This window comes from Manis javanica, chromosome 4 (genome assembly GCF_040802235.1).
Source record: "Manis javanica isolate MJ-LG chromosome 4, MJ_LKY, whole genome shotgun sequence".
NCBI classification, from domain to species: Eukaryota; Metazoa; Chordata; class Mammalia; order Pholidota; family Manidae; genus Manis; species Manis javanica.
In genome coordinates, this window is record NC_133159.1 from 167,643,958 (window position 1) to 167,666,072 (window position 22,115).

At 38.7% G+C, this 22,115-nt stretch overlaps 1 protein-coding gene across 4 annotated transcripts in view; it reads left to right on the forward strand.

The window, feature by feature from the left end:
• NSF (N-ethylmaleimide sensitive factor, vesicle fusing ATPase) overlaps positions 1–22,115 on the forward strand; it is a 152,609-nt gene that overhangs the window by 12,438 nt on the left and 118,056 nt on the right. For 3 of the 4 annotated variants that reach the window (XM_036997145.2, XM_017647523.3, XM_017647532.3), the window contains exons 1-3: positions 19,096–19,130; positions 19,592–19,685; positions 21,879–21,964. In XM_036997145.2, coding sequence (XP_036853040.1) covers positions 19,111–19,130; positions 19,592–19,685; positions 21,879–21,964 — 200 coding nt within the window. In that variant the 5' untranslated portion in view covers positions 19,096–19,110. Of the gene's footprint in view, positions 1–19,095; positions 19,131–19,591; positions 19,686–21,878; positions 21,965–22,115 lie in introns of those variants that run through there. The other variant, XM_036997147.2, reaches the window with a different exon arrangement.

Here is a 22,115-nt window from a genome sequence, read left to right on the forward strand (position 1 = left end):
AACTACAAACAATCAGGTCAAATATGAATATTCGTTTGATTTTTATACTTGATTTATATGTGAATCCCACATTTCTCCCTTTATTATTATTATTATTTTTATTTTTAATAAATTGCTGAAGTGGTAGGTAGATGCAAGATAAAGGTAGAAAACATAGTTTAGTGTTGTAAGAGAGCAATTGTAGATGATCAGGTGTGTGCCTGTAGACTATGTGTTAATCCAAGCTAGACAAGGGCATTAAAACATCCACGGATGCAGAAGATTTCTCTCAAAACAGGGGGGGTGAGGTTCTAAGCCTCACCTCTGTTGATCCCCAATTTCTCACCTGATGGCCCCGTGTGACTGTGCCTGTCTTAGGTTGTTCCTCCCTTGAGGAACCTTACCTGTCTCTGGCTAACCAGTCATTTTCCGGGGCCATACAGGGAAATGTAAAGTTGGTAAGTGAAAGAGAAGCCATATTGTTTGAAAAGGTTAGCTTTTTACTTCTTTGCAGATTTATGCCCTGTGGCTTCTCTGCCCAGCATTTGTCTTGAGGTATCTTTACTACTTGGAGGAATTATGATACTAGGTAAATTCGATATGAGGCACGAATTCTATTTAAGGGTTGTAATTAGGAAGGAAGAAGAAAAGCTATAGAGGTAGCAGACAGAAGAAAACATGGGAGGATTGATTATTTCTTTGACATAACTTCTTGTAGAGTAACTTAAGCATGTATAGGTTTTAAACTACTAACTAAATTGTGCACACACATTAACATAATAGGAATATAGTTACATAACCAAAGCAGATCTATAATTACCAGCCATCTCCAGTGAAGCCAAGAAAACCAGTTAGGCACCCTAGGCATTTGTGAAAATTTGTCTATGATATGATGGATATTGTCCAACTGTACTTGAACAGTCTGAGAGAAATCAGACAAATTAAAACAACCCATTCCTGGGAACTGTTCACATCCCATATGTTCTTTTAACAGTAGATAGTCTGCAGTTGTAAGATTTTGGAGCACTACAACTTGCACTTCTCCTAATTCTTGGTTGAGTTCCAACAGTATAGATCCAGTCAAATTTGTTGTTTTACTGAAAGCACAGGCCAGCTTAGATATCTCCTTCTTCATTCCAATGGCAAGTCCAGGAACCGGTGGGATGGATGCAGCTACAACTGCAGCATCGCCTGGATCTTTGTTGAGGTTTTTTGATGATCATCTTCTGGTATGACTCTTCCAGAGAGTGCTGATGTTGGAAGTTCTTCTTCATATTGTATCTTAGTTCATTTTCTGGGTAGCCAAATTAGGCTTTGATCCTCTGTATAAACACAAACAGACCCTTTGTCCACACTTTGATATGCCCTTTATACCATTGTGTAGCACTCATTGGAGGTCACCACACAGGAACTGCTTTTTTTTTTTTTAAGAGAAAGGAATATTATCAGAAAAGTGTACCTCCATAACCGATCATCTGACACCCTTTAAGTGATCAAAATTAAGGATATTTAAAGCATGCATTAATCGTTGATTTACAGTTAGTTTTATTCTATCAAGAAGTAATCCCCCTTTTCTTTCTTTTTTTTTTATCTTTAATCTACACTTACATGAATAATATTATGTTTACTAAGCTCTCCCCTATACCAGGTCCCCCCTATAAACCACTTTACAGTCACTGTTCATCAGCATAGCAAAATCTTATAGAATCACTACTTGTCTTCTCTGTCTTGTACAGCCCTCTCGTTTCTCCCTCCCCCCTTATGCATGCTAATCTTAATACCCCCTTTCTTCTCTCCCCCCCTTATCCCTCCCTACCCACCCATCCTCCCCAGTCCCTTTCCCTTTGGTACCTGTTAGTCCATTTTTGGGTTCTGTAATTCCGCTGCTGTTTTGTTCCTTCAGTTTTTCCTTTGTTCTTATACTCCACAGATGAGTGAAATCATTTGGTATTTCTCTTTCTCCGCTTGGCTTGTTTCACTGAGCATAATACCCTCTAGCTCCATCCATGTTATTACAAATGGTAGTATTTGTTTTCTTCTTATGACTGAGTAATATTCCATTGTGTATATGTATCACATCTTCTTTATTCAATCATCTACTGATGGACACTTAGGTTGCTTCCAATTCTTGGCTATTGTAAATAGTGCTGCGATAAACATAGGGGTGCATCTGTCTTTTTCAAACTTGAGTGCGGCGTTTTTAGGGTAAATTCCTAGGAGTGGAATTCCTCGGTCAAATGGTAAGTTTATTTTGAGCATTTTGAGGAACCCCCATACTGCTTTCTGCAATGGTTGAACTAATTTACATTCCCACCAGCAGTGTAGGAGCGTCCGCCTTTCTCCACAGCCTGCCCAACATTTGTTGTTGTTTGTCTTTTGGATGGTTGCCATTCTTACTGGTGTGAGGTGATATATCATTGTCGTTTTAATTTGCATTTCTCTGATAATTAGCAATGTGGAACATCTTTTCATGTGTCTGTTGGCCATCTGTATTTCTTTTCTGGAGAACTGTCTGTTCAGTTCCTCTGCCCATTTTTTAAGTGGATTGTTTGTTTTTTGTTTGTTGAGGTGGGTGGGCTCTTTATATATTTTGGACGTCAAGCCTTTGTCGGATCTGTCATTTTCAAATATATTCTCCCATACTGTAGGGTTCCTTTTTGTTCTATTGATGGTGTCTTTTGCTGTACAGAAGCTTTTCGGCTTTATATATTCCCACTTGTTCATTTTTGCTGTTGTTTTCCTTGCCCAGGGAGATATGTTCAAGAAGAGGTCACTCATGTTTATGTCTAAAAGGTTTTTGCCTATGTTTTTTTCTAAGAGTTTTATGGTTTCATGACTTACATTCAGGTCTTTGATCCATTTTGAATTTACTTTTGTGTATGGGGTTAGATAATGGTCCAGTTTCATTCTCTTAAATGTAGCTGTCCAGTTTTGCCAGCACCATCTGTTGAAGAGACTGTGATTTCCCCATTGTATGTCCATGGCTCCTTTATCAAATATTAATTGGCCATATATGTTTGGGTTAATGTCTGGAGTATCTAATCTGTTCCACTGGTCTGTGGCTTTGTTCTTGTGCCAGTACCAAATTGTCTTGATTACTATGGCTTTGTAGTAGAGCTTGAAGTTGGGGAGTGAGATCCCCCTTACTTTATTCTTCTTTCTCAGGATTGCTTTGGCTATTCGGGGTCTTTGGTGTTTCCATATGAATTTTTGAATTATATGTTCCAGTTCATTGAAGAATGTTGCTGGTAATTTGATAGGGATTGCATCAAATCTGTATATTGCTTTGGGCAGGATGGCCATTTTGACGATATTAATTCTTCCTAGCCATGAGCATGGGATGAGTTTCCATTTGGTAGTGTCCCCTTTAATTTCTCTTACGAGTGACTTGTAGTTTTCAGGGTATAGGTCTTTCACTTCTTTGGTTAGGTTTATTCCTAGGTATTTTATTCTTTTTGATGCTATTGTGAATGGAATTGTTTTCCTGATTTCTCTTTCTATTAGTTCATTGTTAGTGTATAGGAAAGCTACAGATTTCTGTGTGTTAATTTTGTATCCTGCATCTTTGCTGTATTCCGATATCAGTTCTAGTAGTTTTGGAGTGGAGTCTTTAGGGTTTTTTATGTACAATATCATATCATCTGCAAATAGTGACAGTTTAACTTCTTCTTTACCAACCTGGATTCCTTGTATTTCTTTGTTTTGTCTGATTGCTGTGGCTAGGACCTCTAGTACTATGTTAAATAACAGTGGGGAGAGTGGGCATCCCTGTCTACTTCCCGATCTCAGAGGAAATGCTTTCAGCTTCTCACTGTTCAGTATAATGTTGGCTGTGGGTTTATCATATATGGCCTTTATTATGTTGAGGTACTTGCCCTCTATGCCCATTTTGCTGAGAGTTTTTATCATGAATGGATGTTGAATTTTGTCAAATGCTTTTTCAGCATCTATGGAGATCATCATGTGGTTTTTGTCTTTCTTTTTGTTGATGTGGTGGATGATGTTGATGGATTTTCGAATGTTGTACCGTCCTTGCATCCCTGGGATGAATCCCACTTGGTCATGGTGTATGATCCTTTTGATACGCTGTTGAATTCTGTTTGCTAATATTTTATTGAGTATTTTTGCATCTACATTCATCAGGGACATTGGTCTGTAATTTTCTTTTTTGATGGGGTCTTTGCCTGGTTTTGGTATTAGGGTGATGTTGGCTTCATAGAATGAGTTTGGGAGTATTCCCTCCTCTTCTATTTTTTGGAAAACCTTAAGGATAATGGGTATTATGTCTTCTCTGTGTGTCTGATAAAATTCTGAGGTTAATCCGTCTGGCCCAGGGGTTTTGTTCTTGGGTAGTTTTTTGATTACCGTTTCAATTTCTTTGCTCGTAATTGGTTTGTTTAACTTTTGTGTTTCTTCCTTGGTCAGTCTTGGGAGGTTGTATTTTTCTAGGAAGTTGTCCATTTCTTCTAGGTTTTCCAGCTTGTTGGCATATAGGTTTTCATAGTAGTCTTTAATAATTCTTTGTATTTCTGTGGAGTCTGTCGTGATTTTTCCGTTCTCATTTCTGATTCTATTGATTTGTGTTGATTTTCTTTTTCTGTTAATAAGTTTGGCTAGAGGCTTATCTATTTTGTTTATTTTCTCAAAGAACCAGCTGTTGGTTTTGTTGATTTTTGCTATTGTTTTATTCTTCTCAGTTCTGTTTATTTCTTCTCTGATCTTTATTATGTCCCTCCTTCTGCTGACTTTAGGCCTCATTTGTTCTTCTTTTTCCAGTTTTGATAATTGTGATGTTAGACTGTTTATTTGGGATTGTTCTTCCTTCTTCAGGTGTGCCTGGATCGCTATATACGTTTCTCTTAAGACTGCTTTTGCTGCGTCCCACAGAAGTTGGGGCTTTGTGTTGTTGTTGTCATTTGTTTCTATATATTCCTTGATCTCTATTTTGATTTGTTCATTGATCCATTATTATATAGAAGCATGTTGTTAAATCTCCATGTGTTTGTGAGCCTTTTTTTTTTCTCTGTAGAATTTATTTCTTGTTTTATACCTTTGTGGTCTGAAAAATTGGTTGGTAGAATTTCAATATTTTGGAATTTACTGAGGCTCTTTTTGTGAGCTAGTATGTGGTCTATTCTGGAGAATGTTCCATGTGCACTTGAGAAGAATGTATATCCTGTTGCTTTTGGATGTAGAGTTCTATAGATGTCTATTAGGTCCATCTGTTCTAGTGTGTTGTTCAGTGCCTCTGTGTCCTTACTTATTTTCTGCCTGGTGGATCCATCCTTTGGGGTGAGTCTCCTAAAATGAATGCATTGCAGTCTATTTCCCTCTTTAGTTCTGTTAGTATTTGTTTCACATATGCTGGTGCTCCTGTGTTGGGTGCATATATATTTATAATGGTTATACCCTCTTGTTGGACTGAGCCCTTTGTCATTATGTAGTGTCCTTCTTTATCTCTTGTTACTTTCTTTGTTTTGAAGTCTATTTTGTCTGATATTAGTACTGCAACCCCTGCTTTCTTCTCACTGTTGTTTGCCTGAAATATGTTTTTCCATCCCTTGACTTTTAGTCTGTGCATGTCTTTGGGTTTGAGGTGAGTTTCTTGTAAGCAGCATATAGATGGGTCTTGCTTTTTTATCCATTCTATTACTTTGTGTCTTTTGATTAGTGTATTAAGTCCATTTACATTTAGGGTGACTATTGAGAGATATGTACTTATTGCCATTGCAGGCTTTAAATTCGTGGTTACCAAAGGTTCAAGGTTATCTTCTTTACTACCTTACTAACTTAACTCACTTATTGAGCTATTAGAAATACAGTCTGATGATTCTTTATTTCTCTCCCTTCTTATTCCTCCTCCTCCATTCTTCATATGTTGTGTGTTTTGTTCTGTGCTCTTTTTAGAAGTGCTCCTATCTAGAGCAGTCCCTGTAAGATGCCCTGTAGAGGTGGTTTGTGGGAAGCAAATTCCCTCAACTTTTGCTTGTCTGGGAATTGTTTGATCCCGCCATCAAATTTAAATGATAGTCATGCTGGATACAGTATCCTTGGTTCAAGGCCCTTCTGTTTCATTGCATTAAATATATCATGCCATTCTCTTCTGGCCTGTAGGGTTTCTGTCGAAAAGTCTGATGTTAGCCTAATGGGTTTTCCTTTATAGGTGACCTTTTTCTCTCTAGCTGCCTTTAAAACTCTTTCCTTGTCCTTGATCTTTGCCATTTTAATTATTATGTGTCTTGGTGTTGTCCTCCTTGGATTCTTTCTGTTTGGGGTTCTGTGTATTTCCGTGGTCTGTTTGATTATTTCCTCCCCCAGTTTGGGGAAGTTTTCAGCAATTATTTCTTCAAAGACACTTTCTATCCCTTTTCCTCTCTCTTCTTCTTCTGGTACCCCTATAATACGGATATTGTTCCTTTTGGATTGGTCACATATTTCTCTTAGTGTTGTTTCATTCCTGGAGATCCTTTTATCTCTCTGTATGTCAGCTTCTATATGTTCCAGTTCTCTGGTTTCTGTTCCTTCAATGGCCTCTTGCATCTTATCCATTCTGCTTATAAATCCTTCCAGGGTTTCTTTCACTTCTGTGATCTCCTTCCTGACATCTATGATCTCCCTCCCTCCGGACTTCATCCCATTGCTCTTGCATTTTTCTCTGCATCTCCGTCAGCATGTTCATGATTTTTATTTTGAATTCTTTTTCAGGAAGACTGGTTAGGTCTGTCTCCTTCTCAGGTGTTGTCTCTGTGATCTTTGTCTGCCTGTAGTTTTGCCTTTTCATGGTGATAGAGATAGTTTGCAGAGCTGGTACGAGTGACCGCTGGAAGAGCTTTCCTTCTTGTTCATTCGTGGCCTTCCTCTCCTGGGAGAATAGCGACCTCTAATGGCTTGTGCTGGGCAGCTGTGTGCAGACAGGGCTTCTGCTTCCTGCCTGGCAGCTATGGAGTTTATCTCCGCTGTTGCTGTGGGTGTGCCCTGGCTCGGGCTGCTGCTCCAAAATGGTGGAGCCCCGTTGGAGGGGGAGAGGCCGGGAGGCTATTTATCTCCGTAAGGGGCCTCTGTGCTCCCTGTTGCCCAGGTGGTTAGAGTGCCCAGTGATTCCCAGATTCCCTGCCTCTGGACTAAGTGTCCTGCCCTGCCCCTTTAAGACTTCCAAAAAGCACTCTCCAAACCAAAACAACAACAGGAAGAACAACAAAAAATTGAAATAAATAATTTAAAAAAAAAGAAAAGAAAAATGCACAATTTTCTTTGTTCTCAGGCACCCGCTCACCAGTCTTGCTTCCCTGTTTCCCTAGTGTTGGGGTCCCTGTCCCTTTAAGACTTCCAAAAAGCACTCGCAAATAAATAAATAAATGGCCACTCCCATTTCTTTGTTCTCCAGTATTGGCTTCAGGCACCCACTCACCGGTCCTGCCACCCTGTTTCCCTAGTATCCAGGACCCCACGCATGCACTGTGTCTGCGCTCTGGTCCGGATGGTTGGGGCTGGGTGTTCAGCCGTCCTGGGCTCCTTCTCCCTCCCTGCTGACTCCTCTCCTCCCGCTGGGAGCTGGGGGGGGGGGGGCGCTCGGGTCCCGCCAGGCTGGGGCTTGTATCTTACCCCCTTTGCGAGGCGCTGGGTTCTCGCAGGTGTGGATGTGGTCTGGATGTTGTCCTGTGTCCTCTGGTCTCTATTTTAGGAAGAGTTGTCTTTGTTATATTTTCATAGATATATGTGGTTTTGGGAGGAGATTTCTCCTGCTCTACTCATGCCGCCATCTTGGCTTCACCCAAAATAATTTATTTTGACATTGATGAATTTTCCTAAATTAATACAGTCTTGGACAGGAAATTATTCACAGAGCCAAGGATTCAGTTAACTGACTTATGAGTCAGTGCTCATTTTAATGCTGTCATTGATTAACCTTCCCAGTATGAACAAATCTTTGTATTTATCTGTGCTTTAGACTGTATTTTATAGCATCTTACTGAGTTTACTATAAGTCCTTTTTCTTTATTTACAAAAATGCTTCTTTCACTGTTATAAAAGAAAATTAGATTTAACCAATATGATTTATTTATGAATAAAATACATAGAAATGATAAGGTCATATCTTGTATTTCATGAATAATAACAATGGCCTTTCATTAAACATGTCCTTTGAGTTATTTTCCTAATGTGCATGGTCATCACTGTCTATACAGAATCCAACAGAGGTCTGAAATGAAATATACCTTCAGTTAACTTAAATAACAAATTTTTAATTTGGTTAATAACACCGATCTGTATTTTTTAAATTGGACAATGCAGAAAAGACACAATTAAATTGCCCATAGTTCAGTTATTCAGTCACAATTGTTTTTTACATTTTGGTGTGTTTCCACTTAGGTGGTTTGTTAGAGCTTTAAAAAAAAATCAGGCTAACAATACCCATTATCCTTAAATTTTTCAAAAAAATAGAAGAGGAGGGAATACTTCGGAACTCATTCTATGAAGCCAGCATCACTCTAATACCATAACCAGGCAAAGACACCACAATAAAGGAAAACTACAGACCAATATCCCTGATGAACATAGATGCAGAAATACTCAACAAAATATTAGCAAACTGAATTCAAAAATACATCAAGAGGATCATACACCATGATCAAGTGGGATTCATCCCAGGGATGCAAGGACGGTACAACATTCGAAAATCCATCAACATCATCCACCACATCAACAAAAAGAAGACAAAAACCACTTGGTCATCTCCATAGATGCTGAAAAAGCATTTGACAAAATTCAACATCCATTCATGATAAAAACTCTCAACAAAATGGGTATAGAGGGCAAGTACCTCAACATAATAAAGGCCATATATGACAATCCACAGCAAACATCATACTTAACAGCGAGAAGTGGAAAGCTTTTCCTTTAAGATCAGGAACAACACAAGGATGCCCATTCTCCCCACTTTTATTCAACATAGTACTGGAGGTCCTCGCCACGGAAATTAGACAACAGAAAGAAAGAAAGGGCATCCAGATTGGTAAAGAACAAGTTAAACTCACTGCTTGCAGGTGACATGATATTGTACATAAAAATCCTTGAAGAATCCACTCCAAAACTACTAAAACTAATACCTGAATTCAGCATAGTTGCAGGATACAAAATTAATACACAGATATCTGTTGCATTCCTATACGCTAATGATGAACTAGCAGAAAGAGAAATCAGGAAAACAATTCCATTCACAATTGCATCAAAAAGAATAAAATACCTAGGGATAAATCTAAGCAAGGAAAGAAAAGACCTATACTCTGAAAACTACGAGACACTCATGAGAGAAATTAAAGAGGACACTAATAAATGGAAATTCATCCCATGCTTTTGATGGGAAGAATTAATATTGTCAAAATGGCCATCCTGCCTAAAGCAATCTACAGGTTCAGTGAAATCCCTATCACAATACCAACAGCATTCTTCAACAAACTGGAAGAAATAGTTCTAAAATTCATGTGGAACCACAAAAGACCCTGAATAGCCAAAGCAATCCTGAGAAGGAAGAATAAAGTGGGGAAATAACGCTCCCCAACTTCAACCTCTACTACAAAGCCACAGTAATCGAGACAATTTGGTACTGTAGCAAGAACAGACCCATAGACCAATGGAACAAACTAGAGAGCGCAGATATAATCCCAAGCATATATGGTCAATTAATATACGATAAAGGAGGCATGGACATACAGTGGGGAAATGACAGCCTCTTCAGCTGCTGGTGTTGGCAACACTGGACAGCTACATGTAAGAGAATGAAACTGGATTATTGTCTAACCCCATACACAAAAGTAAACTCAAAATGGATCAAAGACCTGAATGTAAGTCATGAAACCATAAAACTCTTAGAAAAACACATAGGCAAAAATCTCTTGAACCTAAACATGAGCAAGTTCTTCATGAACATATCTCCCTGGGCAAGGGAAACAAAAGCAAAAATGAACAAGTGGGACTATATCAAACTAAAAAGCTTCTGTACAGAAAAGGACACCATCAGTAGAACAAAAAGGCATCCTACAGTATGGGAGAATATATTCATAAATGATATATCTGATAAGGGGTTGACATCCAAATTCTATAAAGAGCTTACACACCTCAACAAACAAAAAGCAAATAATCCAATTAAAAAATGGGCAGAGATGCTGAACAGACACTTCTCCAAAGAAGAAATTCAGATAGCCAACAGGCACATGAAAAGATGTTCCACATCCCTAATCATCAGAGAAATGCAAATTAAAACCATAATGAGATACCATCTCACATCAGTTAGGATGGCAACCATCCAAAAGACAAACAACAACAAATGTTGGTGAGGACGTGGAGAAAGGGGAACCCTCCTACACTGCTGGTGGGAATGTAAATTAGTTCACCATTGTGGAAAGAAGTATGGAGGTTCCTCAAAAAACTAAAAATAGGGGGCAGAGCCAAGATGGCGGTGTGAGTAGTTCAGTGGAAATCTCCTCCCAAAAACATATATATTTATGAAAATGCAATAAATACAACTATTCCTAAAAGAGACACCAGTGGATACAGTACAACAGCCAGGATACATCTACATTTGCGAGAACTCAACATCACACGAAGGGGGTTAGATACCAGGGGGACCCGAACACCCACCAACCCCAGAACCCGGCAGGAAGAAAGGAGTTGGAACAGGGAGGGAGTGAAAGCCCAGGACTGCTAAACAACCAGCTCTAGAAATCCGCACCTGGAGCGCAGACACAAGGTGCACGGGGTGCTGGATATTAGAGAAACAGAAAAGCAAAACCTGTGGGCAGGTCCCTGCAACCGGCGCCCCTGAGACAGAAGAAAAGTGAGTGCTTTTTGCAAGTCTTAAAGAGACAGGGACCCCACAACTGGATGAAGTTGTCCTGGCACACTTAGCCAGCAGCTGGGAATCCCGGGGAACTTTAGGTGCCCTAACCCCCTGGGGGGCAGTGCAGCTCTGAAGCCCCTCATAGCACTAAGCAGCCTGCTAGTCATTCTCCCAACTGGCACAGACCCCAACAAACCAGCCCAGTAGTGGGAGAGTGGCAGTGCGTGCCGTGGGCGGCAGTGCCAGAGGGGTCTGGGAGCGGCCCATGTGTGCCAGCAGTGCCAGAGGGGACGAGGAGCGGCTCGTGCAAGCCTGCCTCGGCAGCGACCGAGCGGCCCGGGAGCGGCCCGCGCACACCGGTGGCAGTGTCGCCACAGGGGCCCAGGAGAGGTCTGCACAAGCCCGCAGCAGCAGTGACCGAGTGGCCCAGTAGCAGCCCGCGTGTGCCAGTGGCGGTGGTGGCACCAGAAGGGCACGGGAGAGGCCCGCGTGCACCTGCAGCAGTGCCAGAGGGAGCAGCCGCACTCCCAGCAGCCGACTGGAATCCCAGCCCAACACACAGCTGCCCAGGCCAGATCCAAAAGCTGCTGCTGGCATACAGCTGCCCGGCAGGGGCGCCACTATCATGGAGGAGCGCACCTGGCGTGCCTGCCACTCTCCGCAGGGCTCTGCGCTGCTCTGATGGAGACCCTGTTCTCAGCAGCTGAGGGGATTAACCCGGTGGCTGCTCCAGGAGTGCGGGTAACCGACACAGGCAGTGGAGAAGGGCAAGGCATCCAGCAAGCAGGAAAGGACTTTCTTCTCCCAGCTGACATACCCACAACCTGCCTACAGCCACCGCTATCACCATGAAAAGGCAGAAAAATTTAGTCCAGCCCAAAAAAGTCCAGACAACCCCTGAGAGAGGATCTGCAGAGACAGACCTAACCAGTCTCCCTGAAAAAGAATTCAAAATAAAAATCACAAACATGCTGACGGAGCTGCAGAGAAATATACAAGAGCTAAGGGATGATGTCCAGAGGGAGATTACAGAAATGAAACAATCTCTGGAAGGATTTATAAGCAGAATGGATAAGATGCAAGAGGCCATTGATGGAATAGAAACCAGAGAACAGGAACGCATAGAAGCTGATGCAGAGAGAGATAAAAGGATCTCCAGGAATGAAACAATATTAAGAGAACTGTGTGACCAATCCAAAAGGAATAATATCTGCATTATAGGGGTACCAGAAGAAGAAGAGAGAGAATAAGGGATAGAAAGTGTCTTTGAAGAAATAATTGCTGAGAACTTCCCCAAACTGGGGGAGGAAATAGTTGCTGAGACTACAGAGGCACACAGAACTCCCGAGAGACGGGACCCAAAGAGGACAACACCAAAGCACATAATAATTAAAATGACAAAGATAAAGGACACGGACAGAGTATTAAAGACAGCCAGAGAGAAAAAAAGGTTACCTACAAAGGAAAACCCATCAGGCTATCATCAGACTTCTCAACAGAAACCTTACAGGCCAGAAGAGAATGGCATGATATATTTAATGCAATGAAACAGAAGCGCCTTGAACCAAGGATACTGTATCCAGCACAATTATCACTTAAATATGAAGGAGGGATTAAACAATTCCCAGACAAGCAAAAGTTGAGGGAATTTGCCTCCCACAAACCACCTCTACAGGGCATCTTACAGGGGCTGCTCTAGATGGGAGCACTCCTAAAAAGAGCACAGAACAAAACACCCAACATATGAAGAATGGAGGAGGAGGAATAAGAAGGGAGAGAAATAAAGAATCATCAGACTGTATTTATAATAGCTCAATAAGTGAGTTAAGTTAGTAAGGTAGTAAAGAAGCTAACCTTGAACCTTTGGTAACCACGAATCTAAAGCCCGCAATGGCAATAAGTACATATCTTTCAATAATCATCTTAAATGTAAATGGACTGAATGCACCAATCAAAAGACACAAAGTAACAGAATGGATAAAAAAGCAAAACCCATCTCTATGCTGCTTACAAGAGACTCACCTCAAACCCAAAGACATGCACAGATTAAAAGTCAAGGGATGGAAAAGATATTTCATGCAAACAACAGAGAGTAAAAAGCAGGTGTTGCAATACTAGTATCAGACAAAATAGACTTAAAAATAAAGAAAGTAACAAGAGATAAAGAAGGACATTACATAATGATAAAGGGCTCAGTCCAACAAGAGGATATAACCATTATAAACATATATGCACCCAATACAGGGGCACCAACATATGTGAAACAAATACTAACAGAATTAAAGGAGGAAATAGAATGCAATGCATTCATTTTGGGAGACTCTAACACACCACTCACTCCAAAGGACAGATCCACCAGACAGAAAATAAGTAAGGACACAGAGGCACTGAAAAACACACTAGAACAGATGGACCTAATAGACATCTATAGAACTCTACATCCAAAAGCAACAGGATCCACATTCTTCTCAAGTACACATGGAACATTCTCCAGAATAGACCACATACTAGGCCACAAAAAGAGCCTCAGTAAATTCCAAAAGATTGAAATCCTACCAACCAACTTTTCAGACCACAAGGGTATAAAACTAGAAATAAATTGTACAAAGAAAGCAAAAAGGCTCACAAACACATGGAGGCTTAACAACATGCTCCTAAATAATCAATGGATCAACAACCAAGTTAAAATTGACATCCAGCAATATATGGAAACAAATGACAACAACAACACAAAGCCCCGGCTTCTGTGGGACGCAGCAAAAGGAGTCTTAGGAGGAAAATATATAGCAATCCAGGCATATTTAGAGAAGGAAGAACAATCCCAAATGAATAGTCTAATGTCACAATTATCGAAATTGGAAAAAGAAGAACAAATGAGGCCTAAGGTCAACAGACAGAGGGACATAATAAAGATCAGAGAAGAAATAAATAAAATTGAGAAGAATAAAACAATAGAAAAAATCAATGAAACCAAGAGCTGGTTCTTTGAGAAAATAAACAAAATAGATAAGCCTCTAGCCAGATTTAAGAGAAAAAGAGAATCAACACACATCAACAGAATCTGAAACAAGAAAGGAAACATCATGACGGACCCCACAGAAATACAAAGAATTATTAGAGAATAGTATGAAAACCTATATGCCAACAAGCTGGAAAACCTAGGAGAAATGGACAACTTCCTAGAAAAATACAACCTTCCAAGACTGACCCAGAAAGAAACAGAACATCTAAACAGACCAATTACCGGCAACGAAATTGAATCAGTAATGAAAAAACTATCCAAGAAGAAAACCCCCGGGCCAGATGATTTACCTCGGAATTTTATCAGACATACAGAGAAGACATAACACCCATTCTCCTTAAAGTTTTCCAGAAAATAGAAGAAGAGGGAATACTCCCAAACTCATTCTATGAAGCCAACATCACCCTAATACCAAAACCAGGCAAAGACCCCACCAAAAAAGAAAACTACAGACCAATATCCCTGATGAATGTAGATGCAAAAATACTCAACAAAATATTAGCAGACTGAATTCAAAAATACATCAAGAGGATCATACACCATGACCAAGTGGGATTCATCCCAGGGACGCAAGGACAGTACAACATTCGAAAATCCATCAACATCATCCACCACATCAACAAAAAGAAGGACAAAAACCACATGATCATCTCCATAGATGCTGAGAAAGCATTTGACAAAATTCAACATCCATTCATGATAAAAACTCTCCACAAAATGAGTATAGAGGGCAAGTACCTCAACATAATAAAGGCCATATATGATAAACTCACAGCTAACATCATACTGAACAGTGAGAGGCTGAAAGCTTTTCCTCTGAGATCGGGAACAAGACAGGGATGCCCACTCTCCCACTGTTATTCAACATAGTACTGGAGGTCCTAGCCACGCAATCAGAAAAAACAAAGAAGTACAAGGAATCCAGATTGGTAAAGAAGAAGTCAAACTGTTAGTATTTGCAGATGACATGATATTGTACATAAAAAAACCCTAAAGATTCCACTCCAAAACTACTAGAACTAATATTGGAATTCAGGAACGTTGCAGGATACTAAATTAAGACACAGAAATCTGTGGCTTTCCTATACACTAACAATGAACTAATAGAAAGAGAAATCAGGAAAACAATTCCATTCACAATAGCATCAAGAAGAATAAAGTACCTAGGAATAAACCTAACCAAGGAAGTGAAAGACCTATACCCTGAAAACTACAAGACACTCTTAAGAGAAATTAAAGAGGATACTAACAAATGGAAACTCATCCCATGCTCCTGGCTAGGAAGAATTAATATTTTCAAAATGGCCATCCTGCCCAAAGCAATATACAGATTCGATGCAATCCCTATCAAATTACCAACAGAATTCTTTAACGAACTGGAAGAAATAATTCAAAAATTCATATGGAACCACCAAAGACCCCGAATAGCCAAAGCAATCCTGAGAAGGAAGAATAAAGTGGGGGGATCTCGCTTCCCACCTTCATCCTTTACTAGAAAGCCACAGTAATCAAGATGATTTGGTACTGGCACAAGAACAGAGCCAAAGACCAGTGGAACAGAATAGAGACTCTATTAAGCCAAACATATATGGTTTACAATAGCCAAGATATGGAAGCAACCTAAATGTCCATCAGTAGATGAATGGATAAAGAGGATGTGGTACATATACACAATGGAATATTTTTCAGCCATAAGAAGAAAAGAAATCCTACCATTTGCGACAACATGGATGGAGCTAGAGGGTATTATGCTCAGTGAAATAAGGCAGGCAGAGAAAGACAAGTACCAAATGATTTCACTCATATGTGGTGCATAAGAGCAAAGAAAAACTGAAGGCACAATGCAGCAGCAGAATCGCAGAACCCGCGAATGCCCGCGAATGGACTAACAGTTACCAAAGGGAAAGGGGCTGCGGAGGATGGGTGGGAAGGGAGGAATAAGGGTGGGAAAAAGAAAGGTGGCATTACAATTAGCATGTATAATGTGGAGGGGGTACGGGGTGGTCTCTACAAAACAGAGAAGCCAAGTAGTGATTTTACAGCATCTTAGTATGCTGATGGACAGTGACTGTGAAGGGGTATGTGGGGGGGGAATTGGTGAAGGGGGGAGCCTAGTAAACATAATGTTCTTCATGTAATTGTAAATTAATGATACCAAAATAAAAAATAATAATATTACAAAACTAAGAATAGAAATATAATTTGACCCAGAAATTCCACTCCTAGGAATTTACCCTAAGAATGCAGGAGCCCAGCACATATGCACCCCTATGTTTATCGCAGCACTATTTACAATAGCCAAGAAATGGAAGCAACTTAAGTGTCCATCAGTAGATGAATGGATAAAGAAGAAGTGGTACATATACACAATGGAATATTACTCAGCTGTAAGAAGAAAACAAATCCTCCCATTTGCAACAACATGGATGGAGCTAGAGGGTATTATGCTCAGTGAAATAAGCCAGGCAGAGAAAGGCAAGTATCAAATGATGTCGCTTATCTGTGGAGTATAAAAACAAAGAAAAAACTGGAGAAACAAAACAGCTGCAGACTCACAGAACCCAAGAATGGACTAACAGTTAGTTACCGAAGGGAAAGGGAATGAGGAGGGTGGGTGGGAAAGGAGGGATAAGGGGAAAAAGGGGCATTCCAATTAGCACACATAATGGGGGGTGGGGAGGCATGGGGAAGTCAATATAGCACAGAGGAGACAAGTAGTGACTATAGCATCTTACTACACTGATGGACAGTGACTGTAATGGGGTATGTGGTGGGGAATCTAGTAACCACAATATTGCTTATGTAAGTGTATATTAATGATAGAAAAAAAATCAGGCTGTAAAGTAAAATTTATATATGTATACATACACACACATTCATATTTTGTGGTATGAATCCCTCATTAATATATTATGAGGATTTTGATGGCTGTGATATGTAATTAAGTGGATATGTTGTAGTTTTACATAATCATTACTTGGAAATAGGACTTTAGGTTGCACCTGTGCATTACTGTTAAAGTAATGCTGTAGAGAACAACTTTGTAAATACAATTTCTGTATTTAAAATTATTCTGTATTTAAAATAACCCTAAGACAAGGGTTATTTATTGTAAAAAGTTCCAACAATTCGAAATTGTGAAAAGTGAAGGTGTTTCCCCTACAACTAGTTTTTCCTCAGTGGTAACTACTGCTAAAATTTAGTGTATAGTTTATTTATTTTTTTAAAAAAAGCTTACTCTACATATTGTTTTGTAACTTTTTAAAAACTTACAACTATATTATGGACATTTTCCTTTGTCAGTACATTCAGAGATATCTTGACCTTTTAAATGGCTGCATAGTTGTGATTCTTTTAACCATGTTCCTATTTATAGAATTTATTTAAGTTTAGATTTTCTATGATTTTTTTTGCTATTTCAAATAATTCATTCCTGAGTTCAATAATTTCTCTAGGATAGTTATAATAATAGCTGAGATTTATAGAGTATTTACTCTGTATCAAGTAAATGAGGATTATCTCATTTAATTCTCATTGTTGTGTATGTGTGGGTAGGAATGCATTTCTTCCTGTTTCCTTATGTTTCCATCTCTGCCTATAGGGAGGGTAGAACTTTAGTTCAGCCTTCCTTGTCTCTTAAGGGAAGACTTAATATTGGGGGGTGAAGGGGAACCTTAGTTACTTTTCTCAGCAGGAGGAATTGCCAATTTGATGGTCAGTGTGACATTCATGCCCGTTGTAGCTTTTAATCTTTCCTTTTTTACTTCCTGTACCCAGACTAGCAGGCCAATGTGGTCAGCAACCTTGGACTGGCTTTGTAAAGATAGATATGATCATTCTTTTCTTCTCTGTAGTTCTACAGCTGGGATGAGCATTGGTTAGGGAGTGAACTGAGTCTCTTCTGCACACCTAGTTATCTCTGTCTTCCAGTAGGTATATCTGAGATGGACATGCCAAGTTCTAGGTCTTTGTTGCATGGGTGTGGGGGCGCTATTTTGACCTTGTACCTAAACTGTATTTCCTAGTTTGATCCCATCTTTACAGAGATTGCCTGGCCGTTAAAAAATTAGAACATTTCTCAACTTTATTGACATACACGCTATACACAATAAAATATAATCAATATATAGAACATTTGTGTCATCTCAAAAAATTAATTCCTCTTTGCTGCTCGTTTTCCCCAAGCAACCACTGATTTGTGTGTGTGTGGTTACTTTAGATTAATTTTGCCTCTTCTAAAATTTTATCTAAATATGAGATAAGTTTTATATAATATAGGATGGATTCTTGTTTTACATCTGACTTTTTTTCCTCAGCGTTATTTTTTTGAGGTTAGCCCATATTGTTGCATTTATCAATAGCTTCTTCTTAATGGCTGGGAAATATTACCTTGTATTTGTTTATCCATTCACCTGTTGGTAGACATCTTTGTGCTTTCCAGTTTTTGACTCTTATGAATAAAGCTGCTGTGAACATTTTTGTATAAGTGTGGCTATATGTTTTCATTTCTCTTGATTAAAACATTAGGGGTTGATGTGCTGGATCACATTAACTTTATAAGAAACTATCACATCTTTGCCAGTATTTAATGTCAGCTTTTTTCATTTTCCTTTGCATTTCCCCCCAGAAAAGACAAAAATGGGGACTTAGTTTTCTTGTTTTTCAATATAAATTATAAAGGAATTTTAAGGCCCAGAGGAATGTCAGGAGGTTCATCTCTGTGAATAGTTACTGGTCTGAAATGGATAATGTGAAGGGTATCCCTACAGGCTCTTTCAGGGATAATTAAGGGACATACACGTTTAACTTATTTCTATCTTATTATTTCTGGTCCCACATGACTTCAGGCTTTTAACAGAAATTATTATGATAGGAGTTTATGGCACATAGTGATTCCAGAGGCCTGAAGACAGTTGTTACTGTTGGCCTGTCTCACATTTCTAGACTAACTAACACTAGCCAATGAAACGTTCTGCAGTGATATCTACTGGCCACATGTGGCACTTGAAATGTGGCTAGTGCAACTGAAGAAACAAATTTTTAATTTTAATTAATTTTAATAGATATATGTGTCTAGTAATTATTGAACAGTGTAGTTCTAAAATGTCATTTTTCTGACAAGAAATAATTGAGTGAGACTTGTCAACTGAGCTAGCTCTGGGGCAACTTCGTTTTCTATCCTACTTCCCTTTCCTGTGGGGTGTTTGTATGTCTGTACAGAGATGTAACTGAGGCCTAAAACACCACAGAGGAAGAACCAGTGGGCTCGTGAATGCTGCTGTTCAGGTGGGGGTAGGTATTTGGTAATGAGCTCTGCTCGTCAGGTACTACACTCTTTTTTTGTCTGCTTATTTTGCCCTAATAAATTCTTTGTAAACAATAAAGTGTATACTTAAATAATCCAATTTTTAAAGTGGATTTTTGGATAAAACTATGTATTTAAATTTGAAAACTATATAATATTGCCCAGAGAAGTTCTGGTTAAATCCCCCAAATTTATTTGATTAAGCATATTCTCTTTATGTACTCTAAAGGCTCTCAAATAAGTAATGATATAATTACTTCCACTAAAGTTTCCATTAAGATTTTGTTGAGATTTTCATTCTTTTGAGTAGTAATGAGTTAATAATTTCTATATTTCAGGTTATTAATGAAAACATTTTACAGCCTTCAGACAGTTAAATATTCTAGTAACTCAGGTAACTAAACCTATATAAAGTTGCCTACCAGTTTGTATTTTCATTTCTTACTAGCTGCATGGCTATAGTAGCTGGGCTTTTATTATTGTTTTCTGGAGACAAGGTCTGTGTGAGAAGAATTGTGGAATTTTCCCTTGGCGTTACTGTGGTAAGTAAACAGCTACTATTTATAGGGACTTAAATTTTGATGAGAAAATGAGATACCCTACTTCACTTACCATAAAAACACAGATGCTTCTAGATTCCAGTAGGGAGGAATAGCATCTGTTTTAGTTGTCTAGCCAGATGACTCCCAGATTTTTTTCACTCTTTTTTGAAGGACACCACCTCTTTGACAAGTAAACAAGTTTACAAATGAAAAGGTTAACTTAGCATTTTGTACAATTTTTATTACTTGGCTATATCAATTCTGTTTAATTTTAAACTATTAGATAATTAAATTATATCATGTCCTCAATAACCTTGACACATACTTTGTGTGCTGTTTATTCTGCAGTTGAGATAAATTTGTATTGATCCATAAGTTCATTTATTCAGTAAGTGTTTTGTGATCACTCAATTGTGCCAAGCCCTCCTGTACTAGCCCCAGGAACCACAGATGTAAGATAGAATTTGAGCTCTTTGAGAAGCTTACAATCTTTTATGCAATGCAAACATGTGAACAGACAATAAAAATACTGTAGTGTGCTTCTACCTGAAGTTTATTTTATCAGTTTGGTGGGGAAGAAAAGGTGTCTAGAAAGGTCTTCTAGAAAAAGTAATGTGTGAGCTGAATATTATACAATGAGTAGGAGTTGGCTAAGCAAGGGTCTCAGAATTAGGGGAGAAAAAAGAATATAAAAGAAAGAAGCTTGTAGGTGAGAGGAACTCCAGGGTATGTGGAAACTAAAAAGGATTGGCACGTTTTTGTCAGATGGCTTGTTATACTTTGACTGTGGGCATAGTATGTGGGTCACACTGTGACTGCCTCATTCAGAAAGCAAAGTTATGACCTAGACTTTATTCAGCTGACATTTTAAATTAGTGATTTCTAAACATTTTATCATGAATCCCATATGTGTAAGAAATGTTTTGGTCATGTATCATCAATATATTTGCATATTTATTTATAAATGATATTCTAATAGTTTATATTCATAGTAAAACATCTAAAAAACAAGTATGGGCTAGAGATGAAATATACTCATTTTAATTTTTATTAATATGTAGAAAACAAAGTAATGCTTAATTACTCTTTAAAATCGTGGTTCAGTATTTTGTGATACACTTATTCAGAGGTCTGTTTCTAAATTTAGTTTATTTCAATACTTGGCTTATCTTCCAAACACTTTAGTGCACGTATCCCACTTTAGAGATCACTGCTCGGTAAACAGCTGGGATAACTGTATTGAAACTAGCCTTTTCATTAAAATCAAAACAAAACTAAAGTAATTTATTTTCCTTTATGAATTTGTATTTGTGAGACAAATTTAAGAAAAATCAGCTTTGGCTTGAGCTTTGAAGATAAACACATCAGTCATAAACAGACTATGACTACAAGTGTCATATTTCACTAACTAGGAAGCCCTAGAGAATGGGGAAAAATTATTGGATAAATAAGTTACATAAAAGAAATGAAAGAACATTGTGCTAGTAATTGTTGATCAAAAAGATTAATGGCTGTTTTTTAAAAATAGTACCCTGTAATTATATTTGTTGGGTGATATCGGGAAGATGCTTTTTCTGAGCTATAGGAGATACAGTTCATAGCCTCTTGGGATGTCTTATAAAAGTATACTTCTTCGTGATATACTCCATCACTTATTGCATTTGCTTTATTGCATTTGAATCAATCAAATTCTTTTCATTGGAAGAGATGGAAAACCAACTTGAATAAGCTTGAGTAAAAAGAAAACTTACTGTCTCATAATCAGTATTCAGGCCCATCTCAAGGGCTTTAACTTGGTTGTCACTTCTGTGTTTCAAGGTGTCTTTTTGTGTGTTTCTCTGTCACCTTGCTTTCTCTGTGATAAATATACTCCCTTTTAGAGCAGAACATCTTCCTCCATGTGGAATTGAGGCAAAGGGAGAATGCCTTTCTTCTAGCACATATATACCAATCCCATTGGTGAAACAGGAGTCTCTGTGGTGGCATGTGTGCTGTGATTGGCAGGCCTACCAAAACATGTGGAATGGGGAAGGAATATTAGGGTTTGCTGTTATCACAGAGGAAGATGCTAGGAGTCAAAAACAATAGGTGTTTACTACAGGTGATGAGGAATAGAGTAGAGGAAGCATAAACTATTCTTTAAGGTTATAAATGATGACTTAAATTTATTTTCCCTATCATTGATTTTTATAGAGTATGCAAGCTGCAAGATGTCCTACAGATGAATTATCTTTAACCAATTGTGCAGTTGTGAATGAAAAAGATTTCCAGCCTGGCCAGTGAGTATCTAACTTTGCTTTCTTCTAACATGATAAGTGGTATTTTAGAAACTTCTAGGGAACTCTTACTTTTTAGGTACCTTGAGAATAATTTTTAAAATTATTCTTGCTGAACAACATGGATGGAGCTGGAGGATATTATGCCAGGCGG